The 27,582-nt window shown below is 46.0% G+C and overlaps 1 protein-coding gene across 5 annotated transcripts in view; it reads left to right on the top strand.

The window, feature by feature from the left end:
• Window positions 1–22,229: 22,229 nt before the first annotated feature.
• Window positions 22,230–27,582, top strand: part of KCNMA1 (potassium calcium-activated channel subfamily M alpha 1) — a 1,543,535-nt gene continuing 1,538,182 nt past the window's right edge. For all 5 annotated transcript variants that reach the window (XM_078643370.1, XM_078643368.1, XM_078643365.1 and 2 more), the window contains exon 1: window positions 22,230–24,111. In XM_078643370.1, the coding sequence (XP_078499496.1) occupies window positions 23,803–24,111 (309 nt within the window). In that variant the 5' untranslated portion in view covers window positions 22,230–23,802. The remainder of the gene's footprint in view (window positions 24,112–27,582) is intronic.

Raw genomic sequence — 27,582 nt, 5'->3', positions numbered from 1 at the left:
CCATTGGTGTTGCTGTGAGTGTTCCTATGCAACACTCATGGATTTTGACACAGCCCCAGATTTACAACATAGTGTGAAACTGGGGTACCGCCAAAAACGTATATCTCTACAAGCGTAATGCGGAGCTAGGTTTACATTTCCCCTAGTTTTTTTCCTATTTCCACGTGTGCTACATTCTACAAAACACATAGAAAGAGGTAAATGCCTCTCATGATCGTTTTTGTGCAAGAAGGTGCCCCTTCCTGCACACAAACAATCATGCGAACAACCTCCATTTTTTTGCTGGTTGAAAGGACTGGAATGGATTGTAACTTGTGAATATGGTGCCTTACTCTCCTTTCGAATTGGCGTTGGTTTGTTCAGCCTGAGAAGTGAGAACGTCAAAGCTCGAAAAATATTCCTGTTTTAAACAAAATGACATCACATAATGTACAATATAACCGAACGCTTACCCGTCGTTGTTACAATCTTGCCATGGCGTGTAATACCGGTGGATGTGAAGGAAAACTGTTACCGCTTGTGTTGCGGTCCAGAATAAAAAGATCACGTCACCCGGAAGTGTTCACCCACGTGAGGCACTTACATCCGAAAGGGAAACCGCGATACACACAAATAGCGCAACCATGTAAATAACGTAAAACAAAGTAAGAGTGAAAACTGTAAACAAAAAAACAAAACCGCTAGGGTTAGTAAATGTATATATTGTATGTACAGTATTGGAAAAGAAGTAATGTGCAAGTATGGAAAAAGATGAAGAAAAAATAATACGATATAGAACTGTACAAAACGATATTAAAACCTGCCTTAAACTGCATATGTCAGTAAACATGGTCCACAAGCACATTACAGAAAAGTTCCCACTAGTGCAATTCAAAATGACAAGAAAAAACATATGTATAATCATATGCATAATTGTGTGTATATAGGCCAAGGAATAATACCTAATTGTGGACATCGATGCTTTTCATCCAAAAGAAAACAATTAAAGTCCATGCGTTTGTTGAGTCCTTGTGCACTTACTGAATCCAAATGGTTGATTCAGAATATTTCTCTTTAAAGTAAGAACAGAGTATTGTCTCTCCCTGTTATAATGGGTACTTGTTCAAGAATCATGTATCTGAGTTGACTGACGTCGTGGTTGTTGTCGTTGAAATGTGTAGGCACTGTAGATTTTTGTATTTTGGTACGAATATTGCTTTTGTCTTCGTTTAAGCGAGTCTTCATTTTCCTCTCAATTTTTCCGACAAAGTCTTTGCCACAAGGGCATTTTAACATGTAAATGACATTACTAATGTCACATGTCGCAGTGACTTTGAGTTTAACTGGGATGCCTCGAATGGGATGCTATAAGCAAATACCTTTAATAATGGAGTTACAACTCCCACAATTCATACACGGTAGTGTTCCTTGGTACTTTTTTGGGTTTTAACTTGTTTCTTGTTAATAATTTGTTTGAGATTGTTAGTATGCATATAAGTGAATCTTGGTAGTTCTTCAAATTTTTTGTTGAAGTCAGTTTCCATTTGTAGCATTGGCCAACACTTACGTATAGTTTTCTTTACCTTATGGCTGCGAACTGAACATTTAAACAGACCCTCCAGTTTATCGCGATTTCGCGATTCACGAAAAAATCGCGAAATCGGCAGATTACCGCGATGGCCGCGATTATAAGCATATTGGCCGCGATATTTACAAAAAAGTGAAGACAGCAAAACAAACAATGCAACAATGCCTTTTATTGGCTGTGCGCCGCCCTCCCCCCACTCGCGTGTGTCAGCAGCTTCCGGGACACACACAGACACCGAGTACTTCACAGGTCAAAAGACCTTTCACTTGTTAATTAGGCTTTGTTTTTCACACCCCCGCCTGTTATCCTCGGCTCTGGCAGATGTCAGGGGCTTGCGGTGGTTTTGGGGTCAGTGTGTGTCATGATTGCACGAGAAGCCAACCCCCTGTGTCCTCCCAATAGCGGGGCTGTCTAGACTCGCAGCGGGGCTTCTAAGCCCTGGCACGGCCCTCCCTTAAACAAATGCAATATGAATTGAATGGCGGCGGTATTTAATTTCTTAATGCGCTCTCGCCACCGCATGAAGGAAAGGCAGGAATTATCGCCTCAATATGCACTGGAGCCCCAAAGTGCCACTGGTGCCAGAGAGGGGTCGGGGCAGAGAGCAGGGAGGAATAGAAGCAGAAACCTAGGGCAGCGTGCAGATAAATGTGACAGAAAGTGCAGGAGGCAGAGAGCACATGAAAGGACAGTGCACAGTGAACTCCAAGAGTATAAAGGGCAGAGACAGAGTGCTGCGGGCATAGAGGAGAGGTGACAGAGACCCCAAGGGTACAACAGGCATGGAGTGCAGGGGGCGGGCAGACAGGACAGGGACAGTGAGCAGAGGCAGCGAGCACGTGAGGGACAGTGCACAATGAACCCTGACTGAGGTTATAAAGGGCAGAGACAGAGTGCTGCGGGCATAGAGGAGAGGTGACAGAGACCCCAAGGGTACAACAGGCATGGAGTGCAGGGGGAGGGCAGACAGGACAGGGACAGTGAGCAGAGGCAGCGAGCACGTGAGGGACAGTGCACAATGAACCCTGACTGAGGTTATAAAGGGCAGAGACAGAGTGCTGCGGGCATAGAGGAGAGGTGACAGAGACCCCAAGGGTACAACAGGCATGGAGTGCAGGGGGAGGGCAGACAGGACAGGGACAGTGAGCAGAGGCAGCGAGCACGTGAGGGACAGTGCACAATGAACCCTGACTGAGGTTATAAAGGGAAGAGACAGAGTGCTGCGGGCATAGAGGAGAGGTGACAGAGACCCCAAGGGTACAACAGGCATGGAGGACAGGGGGAGGGAAGACAGGACAGGGACAGTGAGCAGAGGCAGCGAGCACGTGAGGGACAGTGCACAATGAACCCTGACTGAGGTTATAAAGGGCAGAGACAGAGTGCTGCGGGCATAGAGGAGAGGTGACAGAGACCCCAAGGGTACAACAGGCATGGAGTGCAGGGGGAGGGCAGACAGGACAGGGACAGTGAGCAGAGGCAGCGAGCACGTGAGGGACAGTGCACAGTGAACCCTGACTGAGGTTATAAAGGGCAGAGACAGAGTGCTGCGGGCATAGAGGAGAGGTGACAGAGACCCCAAGGGTACAACAGGCATGGAGTGCAGGGGGAGGGCAGACAGGACAGGGACAGTGAGCAGAGGCAGCGAGCACGTGAGGGACAGTGCACAATGAACCCTGACTGAGGTTATAAAGGGCAGAGACAGAGTGCTGCGGGCATAGAGGAGAGGTGACAGAGACCCTAAGGGTACAACAGGCATGGAGTGCAGGGGGAGGGCAGACAGGACAGGGACAGTGAGCAGAGGCAGCGAGCACGTGAGGGACAGTGCACAGTGAACCCTGACTGAGGTTATAAAGGGTAGAGGTAGAGAGCTGTGGGGCATAGAGGAGAGGTGGAAGAGACCCAATGGTAGAACAGGCATGGAGGACAGGGGGAGGGAAGACAGGACAGGGACAGTGATTAGAGGTAGGGAGCATTTGCAGGGACAGTGCACAGTGAACCCTGAGGTTATAAAGGGTGGAGGCAGAGAGGAGAGGTGGAAGAGACCCCAACAGTAGAACAGGCACGGAGGACAGGGAGTGGGCAGACAGGTCAGGCACAGTGAGCAGAGAGAGAAGATGCAAAATAGTCCGAGGGCAGAATAAACAAGTAGAACAGGGAAGAGCGGGCAGTGAGCATAGGGCAGAGACTGAAGGAGACAGATGGCGTAAGGGTGAATGTGACAGTAGGAAAGTAGCAGAGGGTGCACAAAGGATAAAGGGCAGGTAGCACAAGGCCAGTGAGTACGAGAGTACTGTGTGAAGTCAGGATAGGGCAGAGAGCACAGAAAAGTGAGAGGTAGAAGTGAACGAAGGGTGGAGAGGGAGAGCACAAATTACAGAAGACTGGGTAGACAGGGCGGAAGCAGTATCGGAAAACAGGATGGATAGAGACGAGTGGGGGCAGAGGTGACAACAGTAGGGGGCACAATAATTGGGGCAAAGAGCACCTCACCCGCTCCTGCACCGGGGTATCTACAGCGCCTCACTGCTCACCAGCTCCTGCCTCCTGGGCATCGCGGTGTTTGAGGGCTGAAGGGGAAACCCAAGGCGGGCAGAGCCGGAGAGGGAGGAGATTAGGTCTACATGTGCCTGAGTTCTCCTTTTAGTGGTAGGAGCCCTCCAAGAAATACGGCAGATTGAGGTGAAAATCTAAAGTGTGGATTTTGGCAAGAAGCACTTCGTTATTTGAGACACGAAGTACTACATTTTTCAGACACTCACTCCCAGCCACAGATCTTGGTTGAATCCATCATGTTCTTTAGCCCACGGCCCTCCCTAGGAACAGGACTCATTTCCGCATCATTTGTACTCTGCGACTGCCCCTCGAATCCCAGGCAGGAGCCATGACTTCAGAGGCAGGAGAGCTTTGGGGGCAGAAACCAGACATGCGGGGGGGGGGTCAGGTGTGGGTGAGTGCCTGTCACTCAATCCCTGCATTGCATCCGCGCTGGGGTGGCCCTGATGGAGACAGGGATGTTCTCCCCGATTATGGGTAAACGGATGGAGGAGGCCTGTTGTCTTGTTTTGTCTTTATTTCACTTCTTAGGAGGGCACAGGTCCTAAAAAACAGAAGTGGGGGGGGGGGGTCTAACCAAGTTAGGCAGCATAGCGGTGATATCACATTGCGTGACATCATTGAGCGCGACATGGCACGTCGCATTACAGGAAGTGGCATCAAGACCCACGACCTCACAGGAATTGACATCACAAAATGTGACACAACATTTTAGACCTCACACTTCTGTTTAGCCCTACTGGCAGATGAAGAATTGCAATTCCAATGGATAAAAGCCATCACCTGTGGGCTGATTCCTCTATTCCATATTCCAGGTGGCCTAATCAAAGTGGAATACTCTGCTAAAACAGTTTCCATTGATTTAAGGCTGAAAATGAATGCTTATGAGTAAAATAAAGTGCCGCTAAAATGCCACTAAATTTCCATATTTGTGCCGCTAAATTTCCATATTTGTGCCGCTAAATTTGCGAATCCATACCGCTATATCCTGGGGGGTCTGTTTAAATACAAACACAACCCTATTTTCATTAGTAGAGGATGTTTCTTTTGTTTTCAGTAAACTCTCTCATGTTCTGTCCTCTGCCTTTATTACTGCCTTCTTTAAAGTAGATGTTGGCTACCCCCTTTGTATGACTTTTTCCACCATGACATGTGAACTGTTCTGGTAAAGGTCATTATTAGATTAAATCCTTTTTAGGCGTAACAATTGTGAATATGGTAAGAAATTCTGTAGAGAAGGTTGATGAAAACTTGTATAATGAAGAAGGGTATTACGATCTGTATGATGAAAGCCGACACACCTCTGCGGAGGGTTTGAGGCTTAAACATGTCGACCTTCACTGATCTATGACAGGTTAAATACCCCCTGCCATTTCTTTTCAATCCTAACCTCGGGATGCCCCAATAAAGTTCAATTGTCATACCTGAAAGTTAGTTTTAGGTCACATCATAGTTTTAGGTCACATCATTTTTTCTTACAGCAAAGCCACTGGAATTAAGCGATTGTGCAGTGGTTTTTGCATAATTATAGATTTACCACATTTGTAACATAATCCATAATATGCCACATAATCTGCAGATTTTCACCCCAAAAATGTTTTGCTTCTTGCTCAAACAAGTCAAAAGTTACTAAAAATGCAGCAGCACATGTTGCTCTGCAGTGTAAAGCCCTTCACAAAGCTGTACTGGTCACTTTTTTGTTGCTTATTGCTATATTTGGGTGTTAAACTGCTGCTAATGAGGTGCAACCAATGGTCATACAGTGTTACCAAGTTTAAAAATCAAGAAAAAATGAAGTAACACTATTATCAAATGTGACACGTGATGCCACATAATTTTTGATTTCTTGCCACATAATTTCCTCAACCTTGCTGCATAATTTGGCTCTCTCTTGCTGTATAATTCCAGTGGCTCTATCTATAAGCTGACACCTACGAACACAGCACCGCATAATGTTACATCACACGAGATTAAAAACTGAAGTGGTCTCACATGAGCTTTGACAACCGATGCTATACAAGCAGTTTCAGACTAGGCGTCATACCCAGTGCTTTTATTGGGCCGGTACTCACAGGTACCGAATACCGGCACTTCTTATTTTTTATCACTCTGAGTACCGGCACTTCTCCACTGCCAAGGAGAGTACCAGTACTCATAAAAGGGTAGGCACATGGCTGTTAGTGGTGGTAGTCTGTCTCTTTGGCAGCCAAAGCACTTCTGTAGCCCTGAGCTGAGCCCCTGCTGAACTGTTGAGTGTGGGCTCATTTGCATGATATCCGGGTGTTCACTATCATGCTGTGGCTTAAGGAATCGAGGCAGCCCAGTTGTTAGAATCAAATGCCCCATTGCCCCGTCCCTCATGGCGTATACTGTGTTGTGTTAGCATTTATGTAGCTATTTTATATTGATCACTATTGCAAATGTGTGTGTGTTCACACTTTTAGTAAAGTTGTGCAGGCTAAGTTAGCATCTGAGACGCCATTTTCTTTTTTGTAGTCGCCATGTCGCGTGGTTAGAAGAAGTTGGCGTCCGTGCCCTGTTCTCTGCTTTTCTCAGCAGAAGTTGTTGTTCAGAAAGTTCCCATATCTCATTCAAAGTTGGATCCCAGAAGCACGAAGAGAATAGTTTATTCAGCTTTGCATACCTATCCCTGGACGTAGTTATGCTCCCACACTAGAGAGTTTTTTTTTTTTTTTTACACATAAACAAGGGAACCCAGAAGGTATAGTATAGGGACCTTGGGCAGTAGCATATTTTATAAAACTGTGGTCCCTATTTTAGAAACGAAATAGTCTGTGAGGACAGACAAAACAATTTTCATACACTTGATAGGTGAAATGACTTTTGTCCAGCCGGACAAGAATTTTTATTTTTATTTGATTTAGAACGATAATTATGAAAATGGAAGAACCATTTAGTATCAAGTGGGCACAGCCGTGACCCATACAATACAAGACAAGACAAGACAACAAAACAATAGTGGCCAAGAGGGCAAAGCAAAAATTGCATCTGTATACTCTTAATCAGTTGTTACAGATTTTAAATTTCATTATAACACTCCACTGCAAATGATAATATTTCAGTCATATATTGCATTTGGGGGTTCAGAGGTCGACGACGTTTCGATGCCGTATTTTAATCTAGAAAAAGGGGGTGGTGATGGACAGAGTATCTGAGTTAATCAGAACACTCCTACCCAGTCAACAGATCAGGGCTTGATCCATCACCGTTTTTTAGCTCACTGCACCATCCCAGTTCAGAACCTGGCTATATGCAAATTAGTCTGTCCCTGGCCCAGTGCATCATGGGAACAGGGCAGACCAAACTACCAAGCCAATTCTTCACTGGAAAGGAAACAAGCTTCCGGGGACCGGTTTCTGGCATTACAGCCGTCTTCGGCCCGGCTTGCTTGAATCCTGATGGTGCAATGAGCAAGGGACTCATGTCTGAGCATATCCTTCCACACTCATGGTGGCCAAAATAATTACAAAAAGGGGGTGGTGATGGACAGAGTATCTGAGTTAATCAGAACACTCCTACCCAGTCAACAGATCAGGGCTTGATCCATCACCGTTTTTTAGCTCACTGCACCATCCCAGTTCAGAACCTGGCTATATGCAAATTAGTCTGTCCCTGGCCCAGTGCATCATGGGAACAGGGCAGACCAAACTACCAAGCCAATTCTTCACTGGAAAGGAAACAAGCTTCCGGGGACCGGTTTCTGGCATTACAGCCGTCTTCGGCCCGGCTTGCTTGAATCCTGATGGTGCAATGAGCAAGGGACTCATGTCTGAGCATATCCTTCCACACTCATGGTGGCCAAAATAATTACAAAAGGGGGGTGGTGATGGACAGAGTATCTGAGTTAATCAGAACACTCCTACCCAGTCAACAGATCAGGGCTTGATCCATCACCGTTTTTTAGCTCACTGCACCATCCCAGTTCAGAACCTGGCTATATGCAAATTAGTCTGTCCCTGGCCCAGTGCATCATGGGAACAGGGCAGACCAAACTACCAAGCCAATTCTTCACTGGAAAGGAAACAAGCTTCCGGGGACCAGTTTCTGGCATTACAGCCGTCTTCGGCCCGGCTTGCTTGAATCCTGATGGTGCAATGAGCAAGGGACTCATGTCTGAGCATATCCTTCCACACTCATGGTGGCCAAAATAATTACAAAAAGGGGGTGGTGATGGACAGAGTATCTGAGTTAATCAGAACACTCCTACCCAGTCAACAGATCAGGGCTTGATCCATCACCGTTTTTTAGCTCACTGCACCATCCCAGTTCAGAACCTGGCTATATGCAAATTAGTCTGTCCCTGGCCCAGTGCATCATGGGAACAGGGCAGACCAAACTACCAAGCCAATTCTTCACTGGAAAGGAAACAAGCTTCCGGGGACCGGTTTCTGGCATTACAGCCGTCTTCGGCCCGGCTTGTTTGAATCCTGATGGTGCAATGAGCAAGGGACTCATGTCTGAGCATATCCTTCCACACTCATGGTGGCCAAAATAATTACAAAAAGGGGGTGGTGATGGACAGAGTATCTGAGTTAATCAGAACACTCCTACCCAGTCAACAAATCAGGGCTTGATCCATCACCGTTTTTTAGCTCACTGCACCATCCCAGTTCAGAACCTGGCTATATGCAAATTAGTCTGTCCCTGGCCCAGTGCATCATGGGAACAGGGCAGACCAAACTACCAAGCCAATTCTTCACTGGAAAGGAAACAAGCTTCCGGGGACCAGTTTCTGGCATTACAGCCGTCTTCGGCCCGGCTTGCTTGAATCCTGATGGTGCAATGAGCAAGGGACTCATGTCTGAGCATATCCTTCCACACTCATGGTGGCCAAAATAATTACAAAAAGGGGGTGGTGATGGACAGAGTATCTGAGTTAATCAGAACACTCCTACCCAGTCAACAGATCAGGGCTTGATCCATCACCGTTTTTTAGCTCACTGCACCATCCCAGTTCAGAACCTGGCTATATGCAAATTAGTCTGTCCCTGGCCCAGTGCATCATGGGAACAGGGCAGACCAAACTACCAAGCCAATTCTTCACTGGAAAGGAAACAAGCTTCCGGGGACCGGTTTCTGGCATTACAGCCGTCTTCGGCCCGGCTTGTTTGAATCCTGATGGTGCAATGAGCAAGGGACTCATGTCTGAGCATATCCTTCCACACTCATGGTGGCCAAAATAATTACAAAAAGGGGGTGGTGATGGACAGAGTATCTGAGTTAATCAGAACACTCCTACCCAGTCAACAAATCAGGGCTTGATCCATCACCGTTTTTTAGCTCACTGCACCATCCCAGTTCAGAACCTGGCTATATGCAAATTAGTCTGTCCCTGGCCCAGTGCATCATGGGAACAGGGCAGACCAAACTACCAAGCCAATTCTTCACTGGAAAGGAAACAAGCTTCCGGGGACCGGTTTCTGGCATTACAGCCGTCTTCGGCCCGGCTTGCTTGAATCCTGATGGTGCAATGAGCAAGGGACTCATGTCTGAGCATATCCTTCCACACTCATGGTGGCCAAAATAATTACAAAAAGGGGGTGGTGATGAACAGAGTATCTGAGTTAATCAGAACACTCCTACCCAGTCAACAGATCAGGGCTTGATCCATCACCGTTTTTTAGCTCACTGCACCATCCCAGTTCAGAACCTGGCTATATGCAAATTAGTCTGTCCCTGGCCCAGTGCATTATGGGAACAGGGCAGACCAAACTACCAAGCCAATTCTTCACTGGAAAGGAAACAAGCTTCCGGGGACTGGTTTCTGGCATTACAGCCGTCTTCGGCCCGGCTTGCTTGAATCCTGATGGTGCAATGAGCAAGGGACTCATGTCTGAGCATATCCTTCCACACTCATGGTGGCCAAAATAATTACAAAAAGGGGGTGGTGATGGACAGAGTATCTGAGTTAATCAGAACACTCCTACCCAGTCAACAGATCAGGGCTTGATCCATCACCGTTTTTTAGCTCACTGCACCATCCCAGTTCAGAACCTGGCTATATGCAAATTAGTCTGTCCCTAGCCCAGTGCATCATGGGAACAGGGCAGACCAAACTACCAAGCCAATTCTTCACTGGAAAGGAAACAAGCTTCCGGGGACCGGTTTCTGGCATTACAGCCGTCTTCGGCCCGGCTTGCTTGAATCCTGATGGTGCAATGAGCAAGGGACTCATGTCTGAGCATATCCTTCCACACTCATGGTGGCCAAAATAATTACAAAAAGGGGGTGGTGATGGACAGAGTTGCCCTCACCAAATGATCAGCTCTTCCTCACCAACAATTGAAAACAACTCTAAATGATGCATGGAACCTTACCCCACTTACAGGACACAAAAAATGTGGGAACTGTGTCTGCTGTGATTTTACAATTGAAGGCCAGTTTTTTTAATATAAGACCATAAAATATGCACGGAAATGTTTTTCAAACTGTAATTCTACCAATCTGGTGTATGCTATCTTATGCCCCTGCATGCTTATCTATATAGGCCAAACAAGCCAAAAGGTGAAACTGAGAATAGGACAACACCGCAGCAGGATCCGATGTCAAACACCAAATGCACCCTTGGTTGAACATTTTGCCGAAATGGGCCACACTGAAAAGGACATTCTCTGGACAGTAGTGACAATCATTAAACCACCCCCTAGAGGGGCAGACATTACAAATTTGCTCAACAAAGAGGAACTTCGTTGGATTTTGAAATGTGATAGCATTAGAAATGGGCTCAACCGTCAGGAAGACTGGACTTCTTTATTGTAATGCTTAATTACATTGTTTTATTTTATGATCTGAAGATTACGCGTCGCTCTCAATCCAGTACTAATGTTTTAATTCATGATCGCTGATCTGCAATTTGTGCCCCAATGGTATCACTTGCGCCTTCCTTTGAAATGTCACCACGAGCACCTGCACTAAGATTCACCACTTTAGCCATTACAAAATGGCCGCCATGGTTACCAGCACTCGATACACCTCTGCACTATGGGTAGTCCCTTCTCCATTTCCACGGACCATGTGGCTTATTAGCCTTCAGTGCAGGCCAGTCACTCACCGATTGATTGCCATTGCTGCTCGGTCTGAAAGGTGAACAAGTAAGTGTCTCCTCCTCATCCCCATTACCTACGCTAGTGTCAGGAACCCAGACGCTCTAATTTTATTGATTCCATATTGCTATTATTTTCCTTCTAGACGCCATTGAGCAGACCTTTATTCGAGCCATTGGGCTCTCCTCCCTATCCTGGCAGGGGCAACAGTGTGCCTTGCTACCCGGTAAATATTCTCATGCTTCTTTCACTGCGGCTAAAAAACGTTATGCTCACCAAGCTCACACCAAAAATTGTTTTTCTCTTCAGAGAATCCAAAAAAACAGTTTGACCGACCTCGTCACGGAATACGGCCACATTAAGCCTGCACCTAGGTAACCTGCCCACCTGCAGCATGCTTCGCACGCGCCGCTCAATCTGCCCACACGTTTTCACACGCCCGTAGTATGATAATAAGCCACAGCATGCAAATCAATCGCCGTCGTTTTGTTTTACATTCTCAAGGCATGATTAAAAGCGATTTGTTCAAAAAGCATGCCATTGGAGTCTTGGTTGACGACCTTATAAGAATTGGCATAAGCACTCTCGCTATGAGAGAAATATAACTTTCAACAAGCCTGGACCATCACTTACCACCAAACCATGTTGCATGCTATTAGCGTTTTCACAGTGCACCCGCCGTCCCTTTGTATCCTCACAAAACCCTCACAATGGTTATGAGATTTGTATAGTAATTTAACATGCCTAAAACTGACAAAATACTCTTTATATTTCTTTTTCCCTTTTCTTCCCATTTATAAATGTAAATGTTTTATGTACAGTATTGTGACTAAAGGCTTAGTTTAAATATAATGGTTAAGACAACAACTGTCATTTCCTGTCCTGATGATGATGCCCTAGATTAAAATACGGCATCGAAACGTCGTCGACCTCTGAACCCCCAAATGCAATATATGACTGAAATATTATCATTTGCAGTGGAGTGTTATAATGAAATTTAAAATCTGTAACAACTGATTAAGAGTATACAGATGCAATTTTTGCTTTGCCCTCCTGGCCACTATTGTTTTGTTGTCTTGTCTTGTCTTGTATTGTATGGGTCACGGCTGTGCCCACTTGATACTAAATGGTTCTTCCATTTTCATAATTATCGTTCTAAATCAAATAAAAATAAAAATTCTTGTCCGGCTGGACAAAACTCATTTCACCTATCAAGTGTATGAAAATTGTTTTGTCTGTCCTCACAGACTATTTCGTTTCTAAAATAGGGACCACTGTTTTATAAAATACCCACACTAGAGAGAGCTGAGACCGAGTAAGATGGCCTTGGGAGCTTGATAACGTGTACCCATTATGCAGGTGGTAGCTCATCCCTCAGAGCCCTCTTTGTTCAGTATTCTGCCCAAGCCGTATTTTTCCATCAGTGGCAGGGTTTTGAGAGGTGTTGGAAGGATTATTCTGTGTTACCAAGTGTTCGGGGGTCAGTCTCTCAACAGTTTTACCATGAGGCTGGTCAGACCAGGCTCCACAGCAGTGTATTTTACTAATAAAGGTGTAGATTGTATTCTCCACTGTTATCCTGATTCTTCATTTCTGGGAAGGTCGAGAGGTGGCCGCAAGTGACCCGAGTGGCCCGTTTTGGGTCACTTCCTTCACAGTTTGCACCCAAACAGGGACTCCACCAGGTGACCCATCTCGGCCGTAGTCGGGTTGTGGCGGTCGGGGTTGCGTCTGGTCGGATGGGAGGATTGGGGATCCCTGCACGATCGAGCTTGGTTCTTGCAGCTGCCCCGCCCGTCTGATCGGGCGGCTCCTCATCTAAGGGTCATCTCAGCTGGGGTCCTGAAAAGGTGAAACCCTTGGATCTGACCATTTAGTCCGAAGAGTCAGCAGTGGATAATAATCTTGGCTCAACCTGTGTGCACCAGGCAAGTTTGTTTAGTCTCTTGGTAATGATGGCGCCATCTTAAATTACATATTGAATATGGTCTGAGGAGCATTTTTGTTTTGTTTTAACTTGGTGGGTCTGTGGACCTTCAGGACGTAGAGTGTTTGCGGACGCTCTGCCAGGCTACCTGTTGAATTTGATTTACTCTTGAAAAGGCCTGGGGCTAGAGCCTGTCTCCTTGTTTTGGTACAGTCTCCGGACTGTCTGGTGCAGTCTCCGGACTGCCTTGTCTTGGTACAGTTTTCGGACTGTCTGGTGCAGTCTCCGGACTGCCTTGTTTTGGTGCACTCTGTTTGTTGGGTGCCTGTTGGGTTCCCGTTGTCTGATGTGTTATTGGTTTCATGTGAACAGTGACTGTGTCTAATGTTAAGATGCCTTGTCTGAGTAAATTGTGGTGTGCGGGGTGCCGCTGTTGTTCTGACGAAACGCGGCTGGTGGAGAGGCAACCTGCACCTCCGGAAGGGCACCCTGAATTTGGATATGTATACCAAGCACGGAATTGGCCCTATTATGTGTAGTACATTATGCCACCAGTATACGAGGGACAATGCCAAGCTTCAGTGGCTTACAACAGGTACCTTTGATGAACAGAAATTGAATTATTTGCAGACTAAATTGTTTGCCAGGAGAAGTAGGCAGTCAATGTTTGATTCACTCCAGGTCTGGCAGAAGGAAGCTAGACAAAAGCTCATGCTAGTAGAGAAGGACGCCGAAAAGGAAAAATGCAAACAATAACACAGAAAGCAGTAGCCTACGAAAGGGAGAAAATAGAATGGGGTATAGAGTGGCTGATAGGAAATTTCAATTACAATGTGATAAGTCTTGTTTCACCCTAGAGGGAGGTGATGCCTTTGTAGATTAACTTTTAGAAACTCGGCCCAACCTCCTTACGTCCCACAGCGGATATATCCTGCTGTTCCGACATCTGTCTTCTACCCCTCCTGTTTCTGCATCTGGCCCTTCTGTCTCTGACCCAGCTGCTTCAGCTACGGCCTGCCTCTCTCCTCCCTGGCTTCACAAGCTGTGGGCGCAGTAGCGCTGCGTCTGCTGTCCCAGCTAATGTTTCTCCCCCTTCTCTTGCCCCTTCTACGTCGTCATTGCTGACATTGGTGCCTGTCTCGTCATCAGTTGTCTCTTTTCCGGACATTTCACCCCCGGCATTGATGGGTGCTGGTACACCAGTGCGTGGGTTGGATGAAGGGAATTGGGCTGTGGTACGGGAATGAATGGGGCGGGTGCTGATTCGGTCGGATGTGGGAGACGAGGAGAAAAAGATGGTAGCTGATCAGGCTGCACAGTGGGCACAGAATTTGATCTACAGTGTAGAGGATGTGTGGAGTGTGCTGAAAGATTTTGAGCCATTTGTACAGCAGCATGCTCTCAAGCATATCTCCGCTACATTAATAGGGTTGTGTGAACAGTGCTTCGGAGGTGTGGCACCTCAAATAAATATATAACATTTGCAACCATGTATACGCTACTGATATGGCCCCTAATGATGTTTTTAGTAATATGGCGACGATGATTGGTTATCAGGGTAGGCTGGAACAGAAACCACTGACGATTGTGTCCCAATTCCAGATGAGGGAGGTTCACCCTATTTTCCATCCTGAGATCCTAGAACAGCGTAATGCGCAGGATGTTGTTGTTCTACAACGGTTGGAGGCCTGTTTCCAGGAACAATGGGTTTATACTCTGTGGAAAAGGAGTGAGGTGTTAGCCCTCAAAAGTCAGCTGCGGGACTATAGGAAAAATCCAAATCCATATTATAAAGAATTAACGGAGGCCGCCTCATCGACAGTGATGACGCTGCCGATATCGAAATGTTTTTCTGGTTGTTAGTACCAGTGAATATATGGAGGCAAGTGCATACGCAGGACCATGCAGTGGAGTTGGGGGGCACTTGGAATGAGATTAGGGCATGGGATCAGGCATGGAAACCAGGTGAGAAGCCTAAGGCTGAAGTACTGGTTTTGCCAAGTTGTATCATTACTTACATGCATTCTCTGATTCCGGCCAGACTAGTAGATTGGGACAAGTTAACGGCATGCCGTCAGAAGAAGGATGAAAGTGTGTCAGATTTTTTCACTGGGTTTGAAGGGGTGTTTCTGGATTTCAGTGGCTAGGATTTGTCAGTGTCCTTTTTTTGGTAATGGATTCATTACGAACTTGCTTCTTGAGATCGCGACCTGGTTGCAGGCTTCTGAGAGCACCTGGACTACCTCCTCTCCTTCAGTGATATTGAGTATGGCTCAGTACTATGAGCATAGGGAAAATGAGGAAAAAGAGAAGGTGGAGAATAAGGATAAGGAATTGAAGACTAACGTTCTAATGCAACAGGCAGCGAGGGAGTCCAGTAGAGGACGTGGCACTGGTCCGGGTCAACGGTCGCATGGCACAGGCAGAGGTGGTGGCCCGGTGGGGCCGAACCAGTGTGCGTATTGTAAGAAGGAGGGGCACTGGCAGAGTGAGTGTCCAGACTTGTTCAAGAAGGTTGCAGCCCCGAGAGGTCGGGTGCCGGTGGACAGGGTTGTGGTGTAGGAGGTCACGATGAGGTCCAGGGTGGGGGATCCTTGGGGGGTAGTTCCGATCAGAACTATTTTGATGACTCCGGGGAAGGCAGTATTATCACGATGGTTATGATTTGGACGAGGTGTCAGGCATGTCCTATAACTAGGAAAGCAAAGGACAGGGGGAGGGACCAGTTCAAATACCTGTAGACTAGTGTGGTCCTTATGTCATGGAGGATTTGCATGGTTCGGCTAAGAAGTTTGTGGTGGATACAGGTACAACAAATAGCTCTGTATCTCATTCACCGGACCAGGGAGCAGCTCTGTCTGGCCAGTAATGTCTCAGTAGGTTTTTCAGGCATACTGGTTATGTGCCCCATTTCTAAACCTCTTGCTTTTACTATAGGCACTTACACTGTGGACTCACCCTTTTTGTTAACAGTGAACTATGGAGAAAATGTAATGGGATTGGATTTGTTGAAAAAGTTGAATGCTACGATTTCATGTTCGATGAATGGCGTTTATACGACCTGATGTGGTCAGCACCAAACAGTGTTTTTTGAAAGACGCACTTCTTCCTGCTGAATTTTGAAGATGTGCCACCCACGTTGTGGGCAACAGGAGATAAGAATGTAACGCTGTTGCAGATACCACCGGTTTCTATTATGGTTAAAAAGAATGCCTATTACCTCGTATTCCCCAGTACAAAATACCGCAGGCGAGGGAACGGGCTTTGTTACAGATTATACAGGATTTGATCAAATCGGGGGTGTTCAAGGAGATAGTTGCTAATGTGTGTAACATACCTATTCTCCCCATTCTAAAAAAAGACACCCTCGCACTGTGTTGATGCTCATCCTGATGTCTATCGTTTAGTGACAGATTTGCGGGAGGTTAACAAAATAGAGGTCCCTCAGTTCATGGTGGCACCTGACATTACTGCACTTTTAACAATGATTCCTTCTACAGCCAAATTCTTTTCTGTGATTGGCCTGAAAAATGCCTTCTTTAGCATCCCCATCCACCTGGATAGTCGGCACCTTTTTGGGTTTACATTGGCCGGCAGGAGTTTCCAATTCTGTTGTGCTCCCCAGGGGTATACTGAAAGTCCTAGTATATATGGTCAAGCCCTAAAAGGTCAGTTGGATTCCCTCTCTCTACCTTCTGGTAACGTATTATTGTAATATGTGGACAACCTGTTGGTAGCCTCTGATACTGAAGAGGGTTCTAAAGATGCCACAGTCAAATTGCTGATGCATTTAGCACAGCATGGACATAAAGTGTCCTTTCCAAATTTCACTATTACCAACAGGAGGTCACCTATTTAGGTCACCTACTGTCGAAGGAAGGAAGGAGGCTAACAACTGAACGAGTTGATGCCCTTGTTAAGATGCCCATATATTTGAAAACAACACTTAAAGTCAGAAAGGGACCTTGGGAGTGACTTATTTTAGACAACAGTGGTCCCTCACAGGAAGGATAACAAGGAACAATCAATATAGACTCAGTCGTTGCTAAATTGATTTAACATGTCCAGCCGGACAGAGGTCTGATATTTACTTGTAATCAATAAAGATGAATATTACACAGCAATACACAAAGTGGGGCACAAGCCTGTACCTTACTTAACACATGAGCAACATACAGTGAAAGACAGAACATGAAACAAAGGTTTGTTGCACCGGTAATTGCTCAGTGTCAAGGTACAACAAAACACAACTAACACCTTTACATTTGAAGTACACATAAAGTTTGGAATGTATAAGGTGTTTTCATTTGTCAAAGGCGTTTCGATCTGTTAAAGCGTTACACGGATCATCATCAGGACATAGATATTATGCCTAACAATAGGAAGCCTCAGTTGCCTATGGGAAGGAAGGGAAGGAAAATACAAATTGGCAAATATTAGGGTTCGTGACAAAAAAGGGTCAGATTACAGCAGCGGTAAGACAAACCCCATGCACAATAGGAGAAAGACCGTGTGCCTAATGCAGAAGGTGTAAGATTTCAACCAATCAATATACTGCTTCCAGTTGGAGGTTAAGGATTAAGGCATGCACTTGCAGACATTGCACTCAGGGCGAATTAGAAAACAATTGAAGTATACAGAGCCAGCGTTCCTCAAGAAATTCTACATAACACATTATTGGCAAGTCGGGGTATTCTATCATAAACCGACCATGGTGCAATTGTGCACATTAAGGGCTTCCAGTGTAATAGAGTTGGTGACGGAGAAACGGCGAGTGGTGGTGTGGATGTGGGCACCGTGATCTGGCTAGGGCAAGGATGCTATGGGCCAGAATGAAGGCAAGCTTACTTATTGATTTCGTGAGAGCGGGACGTGGACGATGGAGTAAGGCGCGATGCGCGTAGAGTCCGGTGGAATTTAGGAACCGGGTCAGGTTTCCCTTTTGTTTTCCCCTCTCTGTATACCTGGCTCCACAGAACGGACTCTCCTCTAGTAATTTGATAGATGAAAATGTACCCCTTTGGTTGTATTGTAATGGAAGAAGAACAGCCTCTAGAAGAACACCATCTAGGCCAACATGGCCCCACTTGGTCAAGCTGGCCTACTAAGACTAAGATAGTGTTCCTAGTGATAGTTTTCCTAGCACTGGTTGCAGTTTTAGGGATCCTATGGTTCTTGGAAGAAAAACATCCTGTACACTCCCTCATTGCAACAACTACACCCACCCCGAGCATGTCTTTGTCACCCTAGCTCTGCATAAGAAAAGCCATAGGCAGACTTATGTAGATAACTTTTTTCTGCAGATGTTCCATCAAGCCCACCACACCACCAATATCACTGATTGTTTGGTTTGTGGCTTACTCCCCTCAGTGATGCATAAAAATGACTGGTTGCTGTCCTTGCCCCTCTCTTATTTAGCCAGCTGTTAAGCCTGGTTCCAGTTGTTCACCATGGTATACATCCATTAACATTCAGATGCAATGAATATAACATACCTTGATTATGAGGCCGTACTGGGTTATATAGCAACTCAACAAGTATTTACACCAGGGTGGGATGGGACTGCCGACACCTTACATCCTGATGCCTGCATGAATGTATATGAGAGGAATAAAAATGTAACATGGCTTATGGATGAAATGGTAGATTTCCAAGACTTTAACGTCACTGAATATTTCAGGTCCTTTGAGGTACACAATATTACTCAGGATAAGACAATTCCAATACCAGCGATTAATACAACAACTAGTTTCTGTGTCCGGGGTTTTGGAAAGGTGCTGGTAGGAGAGAGTATTTGCAACTACACCTATGATTTGAACACCATGAGTAGTCCCCCATTGCTTCCACCCCGCAACGTGTACTTTGTCTGCGAGTCCCAGGCTTACATATGGCTTCCTAGGGGGTGGTCTGGTGTGTGCTATGTATCCTTCCTCTTGCCCCCTGTGTATTTTGCACCATCCAACTATCATAAGGACCACAAATTATGGTGCAGGAGTATTTATTTGTTCCGAGTAAGAAGGGTTCTTGACATGAAGGATATTGATCAGACTGATACTACCTAGCAGCAATTTACAGATGCCATGAAGGGTTTTTCGCCCATTTTGGGGCCCCATGCATAATAGCCATAGTATACACAGACTCACGAGGATTGTTGAAGGAGTGATTACACCACAGCAGGAATACTGACTAACTTTACGGCTGAACTTCAGGCTACGAGACCTGTTGCCCTTCAAAACCGGATGGTGTTAGATGTCATCCTTGCTGATTGGGATGGAGCCTGTCGCGTCATCAGTAGTAGTTGCTGCGTGTATATACCAGACCACGCTCCGAATTTCTATGCAGCAATACAAAAGTTACACAGACTAGCATCTGACATCCACCAGGAGAATGGCACGTGGTCCCTGTCTGAGTGGTTTTGGGGTCTAATAGCTGCATGGGGCTGGAAAATACTCTTATTCTTAGTAGCAATTGCAGGTGTTGTTTTCACCTGTTGCCTGTGTATCAATTGCCTTCCTGCCTGTTGCTCTTATTGCATGCAAAAGTTAACAACCACCCCTGTAGTTCAAGAGTAAAAATGTTCAACAATCTGCCATGATGGTACAGGCTGTCCACAATTTAATGGCTATTGATGAGGGCATTTTTGATTACTAATATGTGTACCTGCCTAACATTGCTGATGATCACCCTAGTGGTTAACAGTTATATATGGAATGTCATGTTCCCCTCCATTAGAATTGTAAAGACCCTAACCTGATAGCACCAATAAAGAATTAGCAATGACTGCTAAAAGGAGGGTCTGTTAGAATTGAGTGCGCCATTGCCCCATCCCTCATTACGTATACTGTGTTGTGTTCAGTGGCGGCTCCTCGAGGGAGTGCTGCGGGGTGGTGGAGAGGCACAGGGGAGGGGCAGGGTGGGGGTAGTAAACTCCAGCATATGGCTAAACCAAGTAAAGTACATAAGTAAATGAATAAAATAAATTACATTGCACGCGCTGCAACCCAATCTGCAATGCAGCACGCGTAATGTAATTTGTTTTATTTATTTATTCATGTACTTAACTCGGTTCGGCCATATGCGGAGTTTACTACCCCCACCCTGCCCCTCTCCTGCCCCACCTGACCGCCCCGCAGCACTCCCTCAAGGAGCCGCCACTGGTTATGTTAGCATTCAACCAGCTATTTTATATTGATCACTATTGCAAATGTGTGCGCGCTCACACTTTTAGTAAAGTTGTGCAGGCTAAGTTAGCATCTGAGACGCCATTTCCTTTTTGTAGTCGCCATGTCGGGCGGTAAGAAGAAGTCGGCCTCCGTGCTCCCGGTCTCTGCTTGTCTCAGCAGAAGCTGCTGTTCAGAAAGTTCCCATATCTCATTCAAGGTTAGAACCCAGAGGCACGAAGAGAATAGTTTATTCAGCTTTGCTTACCTATTCCTGGGCGTAGTTATGCTCCCACACTAGAGAGAGCTGAGACCGAGTAGGATGGGCTTGGGAGCCTGATAACATGTACCCATTCTGCAGGTGGTAGCTCATCCATCAGAGCCCTCTTTGTTCAGTATTCTGCCCAAGCTGTATTTTTCCATCGAGACGGTGTTTTGAGAGATGTTGGAAAGATTATTTTGTGTTACCAAGCGTTCCGGCCAGTCCCTTGACAGCTATCTCATGAGGGTGGTCAGACTGAGCGCCACAGCAGTGTATTTTACTAATACCGGTGTATATTGTATTATCTGCTGTTATCCCGACTCTTCCTTTCTTAGAAGGCCGAGAGATGGTCTTGAGTGACCCGGGTGGCCAGTTTCAGGTCACTTCCTTTACAGTTACAGCGCAATAAAGAAAAAGCCATGGGAGGTAACAAGGCTAAAATGGCATTAATCTCACCTGTTTCTTTGGTGTGAGTGTCTGCTTATGTTTGTCTGTTTACCTGCCTGCATGTGCGTGTTGTGTGTGAGAGAAAAGAGAGAGAAATATCACAACACAAGGAAATGTTAAAATATCACTGTGTTTGGCATTTGTTTTGTACAACCAGTTAACCTGTTTTGTTTATAGAAACAAATTTCTCATGCGTTTTGGTATGTGCTGCAGCTAGCATAGAAGTCAATATGCATCTGCATGTCTTGCCTTTAGCTCCGCCCCTAGCCCCGCCCACTCGCCACATTTAAATTAGTAGCTGCACTATTTTTCCCCCACTTAAAGCACTGGTCATACCAATGCCAATAACATAATTTCGCATAACATCTATATATCACAATATAAGAACTGAAATACCATCAAACGATATTTGACTCTGCTAGTCCGCCATTATACATTTTAATTGAAAAAAATAAGCAAAACTTTAAGGTGTCCAAAAAAATAATGAACGGAGCAAATATTAGAGGATTCATACTTTAAACGACCACTACTAATATTGGTTTCATTATAGAGTATTCAATTCTGGCTCCAGGTCGAATGGTGACAATGCAGCAAAAAAAACGGCAACACACCTGTTCCACCCCTAGCCTCCAGCTCTGTTCCCCACAGTTCACACCTCTTACCTAGAGAGCTCTCCACACACATGCTAACTGCAGCTCTCTGCTGACACGCACGCACCATATTCCCTCCCACACACACTCACTCCACACACCACTGTCTGCTGTTCCCTGCGTCTGCCTGCGTGCTCAGCTGCCCATCTCCGGATGCGCCCTGGTGTAATTCCGTCTTGGGGTGCAGCTGCGGTGCCCAGCAGCCCCGGCCTAGCCCGCATCTCTGTATTCCAGTCACTGAGATCGGGTGCACGCACATGAGTGAGTGGAGAGACATGGCAGCATCAGCCGGGGGTGGGAGGCAGATGCACACACGGCCACGGACACTGCGTCATGACATTCAGAAATAAGAGAGGAAACGCAATGGGAAAGGCTTGGATGGGTAATTAGGCACCCCCCGCCACACCGCGCCGTGCTGGGCGTGCATGCCAATCACCGAGAGCGGAGCAGCCGGGATTACAGGCGGTGAGAGGGAGGAGGAGGAGGAAGAGGACTGCCCCTGCCCCCTCCGCCAGCACTAGCAGCAGGGCAGCTCCCGTCGCTCCCCCGGCCCCGCCTCGCCCTGCCCGCCGCTCCAACCTGTACATCCTTTGGCGGCTCTTCCCGGCTGGGAGTGTGTCTGCGCCTCCGGGTCCGCATCCTCGCAGGAACGGGAGGAGGGCGCTGCGGCCATCCCAGCCCACAGCGAGAGAGCCGCGGAGGGAACCCCAGGCTCCAGCCGCACGCAGAGAAGAGGGCGAGGAGCAGCCATCTGCCGCCTGCGCTTCCACTGACCGCTCACGGCACCCCAGAAGCAGGGGGACCCAGGGGAGGTACCACACCCGGGACCGCTGGCAGGCACCCGGGGAGAGGCGGCGGGCTCACTGGCACCGTTATGAGCAGCGAGGCGACCCGCCGGGGCTCGGCTGCTCAGGAATAAACCGAGAGACGGCTGAAGGGAAGAAGAGAGCCGCCACCCTCGGCAAATTCAGCCACGGAGGGGACATGGACGAGCGGCGGCCGGCACGGACGCGGTGCTGCTGACGCTGCCAGGAGAGGGTGCTGCTGAGAGGCTGCTGCTGGGGACGCCTTAGATTGACATGGCAGGGTGCTGCTGACTGCTATGGGCATGCTGTCGTTGAAGCTCGCACGAGAAGGGTGCTCTTGAGACTGACGCTGAGAGGGAGGGGTGCTCATGAGGCTGACAGGTGGGCTGCTGATGAGGTTGTCACGGTCAGGGTGTCGTCCCCCAAGTGTGAAGCATCTTGTGAGGTGTTCTGTCTTAAAGAGACTGCTTGAGGCGTGCTCAAACGGAGTGCTCCCTGGGGATACAGCGGGCAGCTTCTGAAGGTTGGCACGGAAGAGTTCCTGCCAGTGGGTGGCACGGGCAGGTCCCTGCTGGAGCGTGGCATAGGCAGATCCGTCTTTAGGAGTGACACGGGTCATACTTTAGGCTGGCACGCGCGGAGGGCTGATGAAGCTGGCACAGGACGGCTGTTGCTGGAGGGTGGTGTCACTAGCGCGGCGCAGAAGGCTGGCATAGACGGTGCCTTGCTGGAGGCTGGAAGAGGCAGGACGCTGGAGGCTGGAATTGGGTGAATCCTGGCACAGCTGGGCACGGGGCAGTCAAAGGGCTGGTACGTGCTGTAGGATAGAATAAGTCCTGTTGCAGGCGGCACACCACAATACTGGAGGCTGGCACCGATAAGGTGCTGTGAAAGGTGGGCTCGCCCCAGGACCAGCGTGAGCATGGGCACATAGTGCCAACTGGGGCAACCAGGCAGGAGTGGAAACAGTCATAGGAGCAGCGAGAAGGAGCCCCAGCCCCCTCCCGCCTGTCACTTCCACCCGGGCGCTGGAAATAGACACAGTGTTTAAATGGGGAACGGAGGGAATTCCTGCCTGTGCGGCTGGGGCGCGCATACTTCAACGAGGCAGCGGGGATTAGGGGCCCGTTAGTCATTTTATTGTACTTTTGTCGATTGCCCGCGAGGCAGTAGTCCGCAGGAGGCAGGTCAGAGCTGCGGGCAGGTGGGTGGGCCGCTTTCACAAAGTATCACAAAGAACACTACAACAGGTGAGGCTGGAAGTGCCAGCATAGAGAGGAGGGGTTGACAGCAGCATGGCGCATGCAAGTGCCTGTGTGAGCAGCAGCAGGCACCGGGGGCTCTGGGTAGTTCCCTGCCGCCGGGCATGCTAGCCATGGCACAGGGCGACGGATCGACAGGGGTTGGCAGCGCCCTGGCCATGAATAACAACAACAACAACATTAACAACAACAACCTGAGCCCGGACCCGGCCTCCCTCCTGGAGCCCAAGATGGATGCCTTAATCATCCCGGTGACCGTGGAGGTGCCCTGTGACAGCCAGGGCCAGCGCATGTGGTGGGCCTTCCTCGCCTCGTCCATGGTCACCTTCTTCGGCGGGCTCTTCATCATCCTGGTCTGGAGGACACTCAAGTACATGTGGACAGTCTGCTGCCACTGCGGGGTCAAGAGCAAGGTAAGCCCCCCTCCCTGCCTGCTGTGACGACACAGGACCTGCCATCTATATATATGAATGCCTGTCACCGCATCTCAATTCCGCTAACCCTGGGATCAACTGTTTGGTGGGAGGGTATGTGCGTTTCTGCTGTGGCTGTGTGCCCTGCTGTGCTTTCTGCAAGCATTGTGTGTGTGTGTGGGGGGCGTGCTGGTACTTGATGTAAATTTCTGACCCCACTGTGGAAAAGTGCGGGGGCCCTGGGGGCTCAGGAGGCCCCCGCATGCAAAGTCAACATACTGGGTAGTGATCCAGCGGGCTATAGAAAATATATCATAAACTACGCTACCCAATTTCATAACCTATAAACAAAATTCTAAACTATACATGGACCCATTTATGAACCTGATATATTTTTGGGCCTACTGAATCAGGTGGTCAAATAAATCTATATACACATTATTTACAAACTATAAACATTTTATACATTTGCAGAAAGAATATTGTCATTAGAATAAAACCCAATCATTTAAATGACCACTATAGGCGACGTGATCTAGCTAAAGGTAACCTATACTTCTAAATAACCAAGACCAGCTTGTTTGTCAAAAGTAAGATTTTATTTTCTAAATTATGGTATATAAGTTGTAAGTTTTATAAATGAAATTTATTTGCAATAAAGCAAGCATGATGGTAAGAAATAAGAAAAGTACAATTTAAGCAATTGAATCAGTTTAAAGAAACTATATAAAGTTTAGCATTTCTAAAACCTATTTCCCTAACTGAGCTAAATAGACAGAAATTAAAGTAAAGATCTTTGAGGATTCTTACGTGCTCCACGCAAAGTCCAGCAGCACATCACCCTCATCGGAAAGTCAGAAAGCAGCAGCCAGCCCAACCCTAAGGGCATGACTTTTTATACCTTTCTACGCTAACTAAACTAGCGAAGGAAAATTTTCAGAAATACTCGACGTCCCATTGGCTGAGAGTGACAAGTGACATGTCACCCGATTCTTAAAAAGTTCCACAAAATCATGTCTTACAAAGACCATTGTCTCTTCCACGTGAAGCCAGAGGCTTCCTGCGATTGCAACTTTGTTTTAAGTCATCCTCGCAGCTTCCATAGTCTTTCAGTGCAACTTCCGCGGATGCCAAGTTAAGGACTGACAAAAAGTTCACTTTCGACCTTGGCCATGTCCGACAGAATGATGTCAGCTCATCAGTTTTTGCTTTGTGAATGCAGCTTCAATAAACGTTTTAATTCAGAATGGGCGTCTCGTGACTTTCTGCAGAATTATAGGTCAGCTTTTATTTTGCGGCTCAAATAGCTAGGCCTCCAAAGCAGGCAACTTATGATTTCTAGTATAAAACAAACACAAGAAAAGTATTAATGTAAGAAATAAAGTATATTCTGTATCCACCCCATGGTTTACTAATTAATTAACCCACCCGATTAATCAAATGTTACCTAGCCATTGCAAACAAATAAAGCAGCGTTTATATTTACCAGTCTCCGTTTTTCTATGAGACCCATATGCACCTAGAATAGTAGAAATGACATCACACAGACAAGGAAAAGCAAAACAAGCACATGCTTATTTTAAATATGCAGCAGTTAGTAATGACAAAAACGAAAACAATAAATTATTTTATTATTTTGCACGAACAAAAAGATGCAACATTTATGCACGTTTATGAGCACACATGTTAGTCCCCCCACGTGTAAAGTTTAATCTAGGTTGTATTAGCACGACATATCACACATCATTAATAATTTTATTCATGTTATGGAAATGTGACTTTGCGAGTTTAAACAAAATTTTGTTTTCTATCTCGCTCCATCAACTCCCTCATCTGGTGATTAACAAATCACCACACCAGCACTCAAAATTTTGGAAAATTTAATTTATAAGAAATCGATTCAAATTCATTGTATTAGTAAACCTAAAAGTCTGTTTCAGCATAATCCTTGCAATTAACATGACGCTCTCTATGTAACTCCTGCAACTCAATCTCCCTTTCCTCTTCTTTTCTGAGTTTATAAATTCTCTTCTTTTCTCTTAAATGCTTCTTTCTTTTATGCAACAAACAACCTACTTTAGTCAAAATAAAAATGAATATAATTATAATCAAAGGTGCCAGAATCTTGCCAAGAATTGAACTTCCGATATTATGAAACCAGTTTTTAATTGCTTGAAACCTATTTGAAAGTTTCCCAGTAAAATCTTCTTCTTCTAAAGGAATTATTTCAGAATGCATTTGTGTAATATTCTTAATATACATTTCAATATTTTTACTTTCATCCGGTATATATGTACAGCAATGTTGGACATGTAAAATGCCACAGACTCCTCCCTCCTTTGCTAGGAGTATGTCTAAAGCAAGACGGTCTTGAATTACCATGGATCTAATTGCAATAACTTCAACATTCACTAATTGAAATCCATCAGCAGTGTCAGTTGATAATCTATCAACTATAGTGGACAATTTTCTGATTCTCCCTGCATTTAGGGTTATACCAACAAAAGGTATTACAGCTTGGAAAATATCTCCCAGAACTTCAGTAAAAGTTTCTCTTTTAGCTCTATTTACATAATTATGAATTTTAAATAATCCTTCTGAATCTCTGTCAACATGAAACACTTTAGGAAAAACAATTCCCACATAACAAGTTCCATACCAATGGTCTGGAAGGTTGTAGTAGGCTTTGTCACCACAAACAAAATAAATTCCAGGAAAGATAGGATCTTTTCCACCTTTAAATCCCCAACCTCCCATAATCTGATAAGTATCTTCACAGTTGCTTGCACCTACAAAATAATTATCAAAAAGTGTGTTATCTCTTCTAATGCAAAGCTTTCCACTAACAGGTTTGTCTATGTGAATTGCAATATTTTCAAGCATTTTGCCATTTAGTTTCTCATCCTCTTTTTGCCAGAATGATGACTTAGTCTGCTTGACTAATTCATTTCTCTTATAAATTGCTCTTCTCTCCTCAACCATATTCAAAAATTTCTTTCCTTCAGCACTTAATTTACATGTTAGATTATTCTTATAAGCATACTCATAAGTGAGTTCGTTAGTAACAAGGAAATATTCTCTCATTTGTTTAGCTTTCTTATGCTTATTTAAAGCATTATCAATCTTGACATTAGCAAAAATCTCATCATAATTTGAATAGTAATATTCTAAACGACCAGTTTGATAAAATAAACTAGTTAATACACTACATGTAACAGCATAAGTGAGAGGAAGCATATTATATGTTACTCCCTCAGAAACAGAAGCGGGTAATTTAACGCATACATAACAATCCTTTGCATCCATTACCTTTACATATTCACTCAAAAGCTTTGTGAAAGTATTGCTTGAAAAATCACCTATTGATTTATCTTGATAAATGTTAGGCTGATGATCAATTACTTTTTGCAGATGCACTATGTTTAGTTTGGCTAACCAGAGCTTTGCTTGTTAAATTAACTTTGTGTAATT

The sequence above is a fragment of the Lissotriton helveticus genome, chromosome 5_1, assembly GCF_964261635.1.
Source record: "Lissotriton helveticus chromosome 5_1, aLisHel1.1, whole genome shotgun sequence".
Lineage (NCBI taxonomy): Eukaryota > Metazoa > Chordata > Amphibia > Caudata > Salamandridae > Lissotriton > Lissotriton helveticus.
The sequence above is the reverse complement of the archived record's forward strand: the minus strand, read 5'-3'. Positions and strand labels throughout refer to the sequence as shown.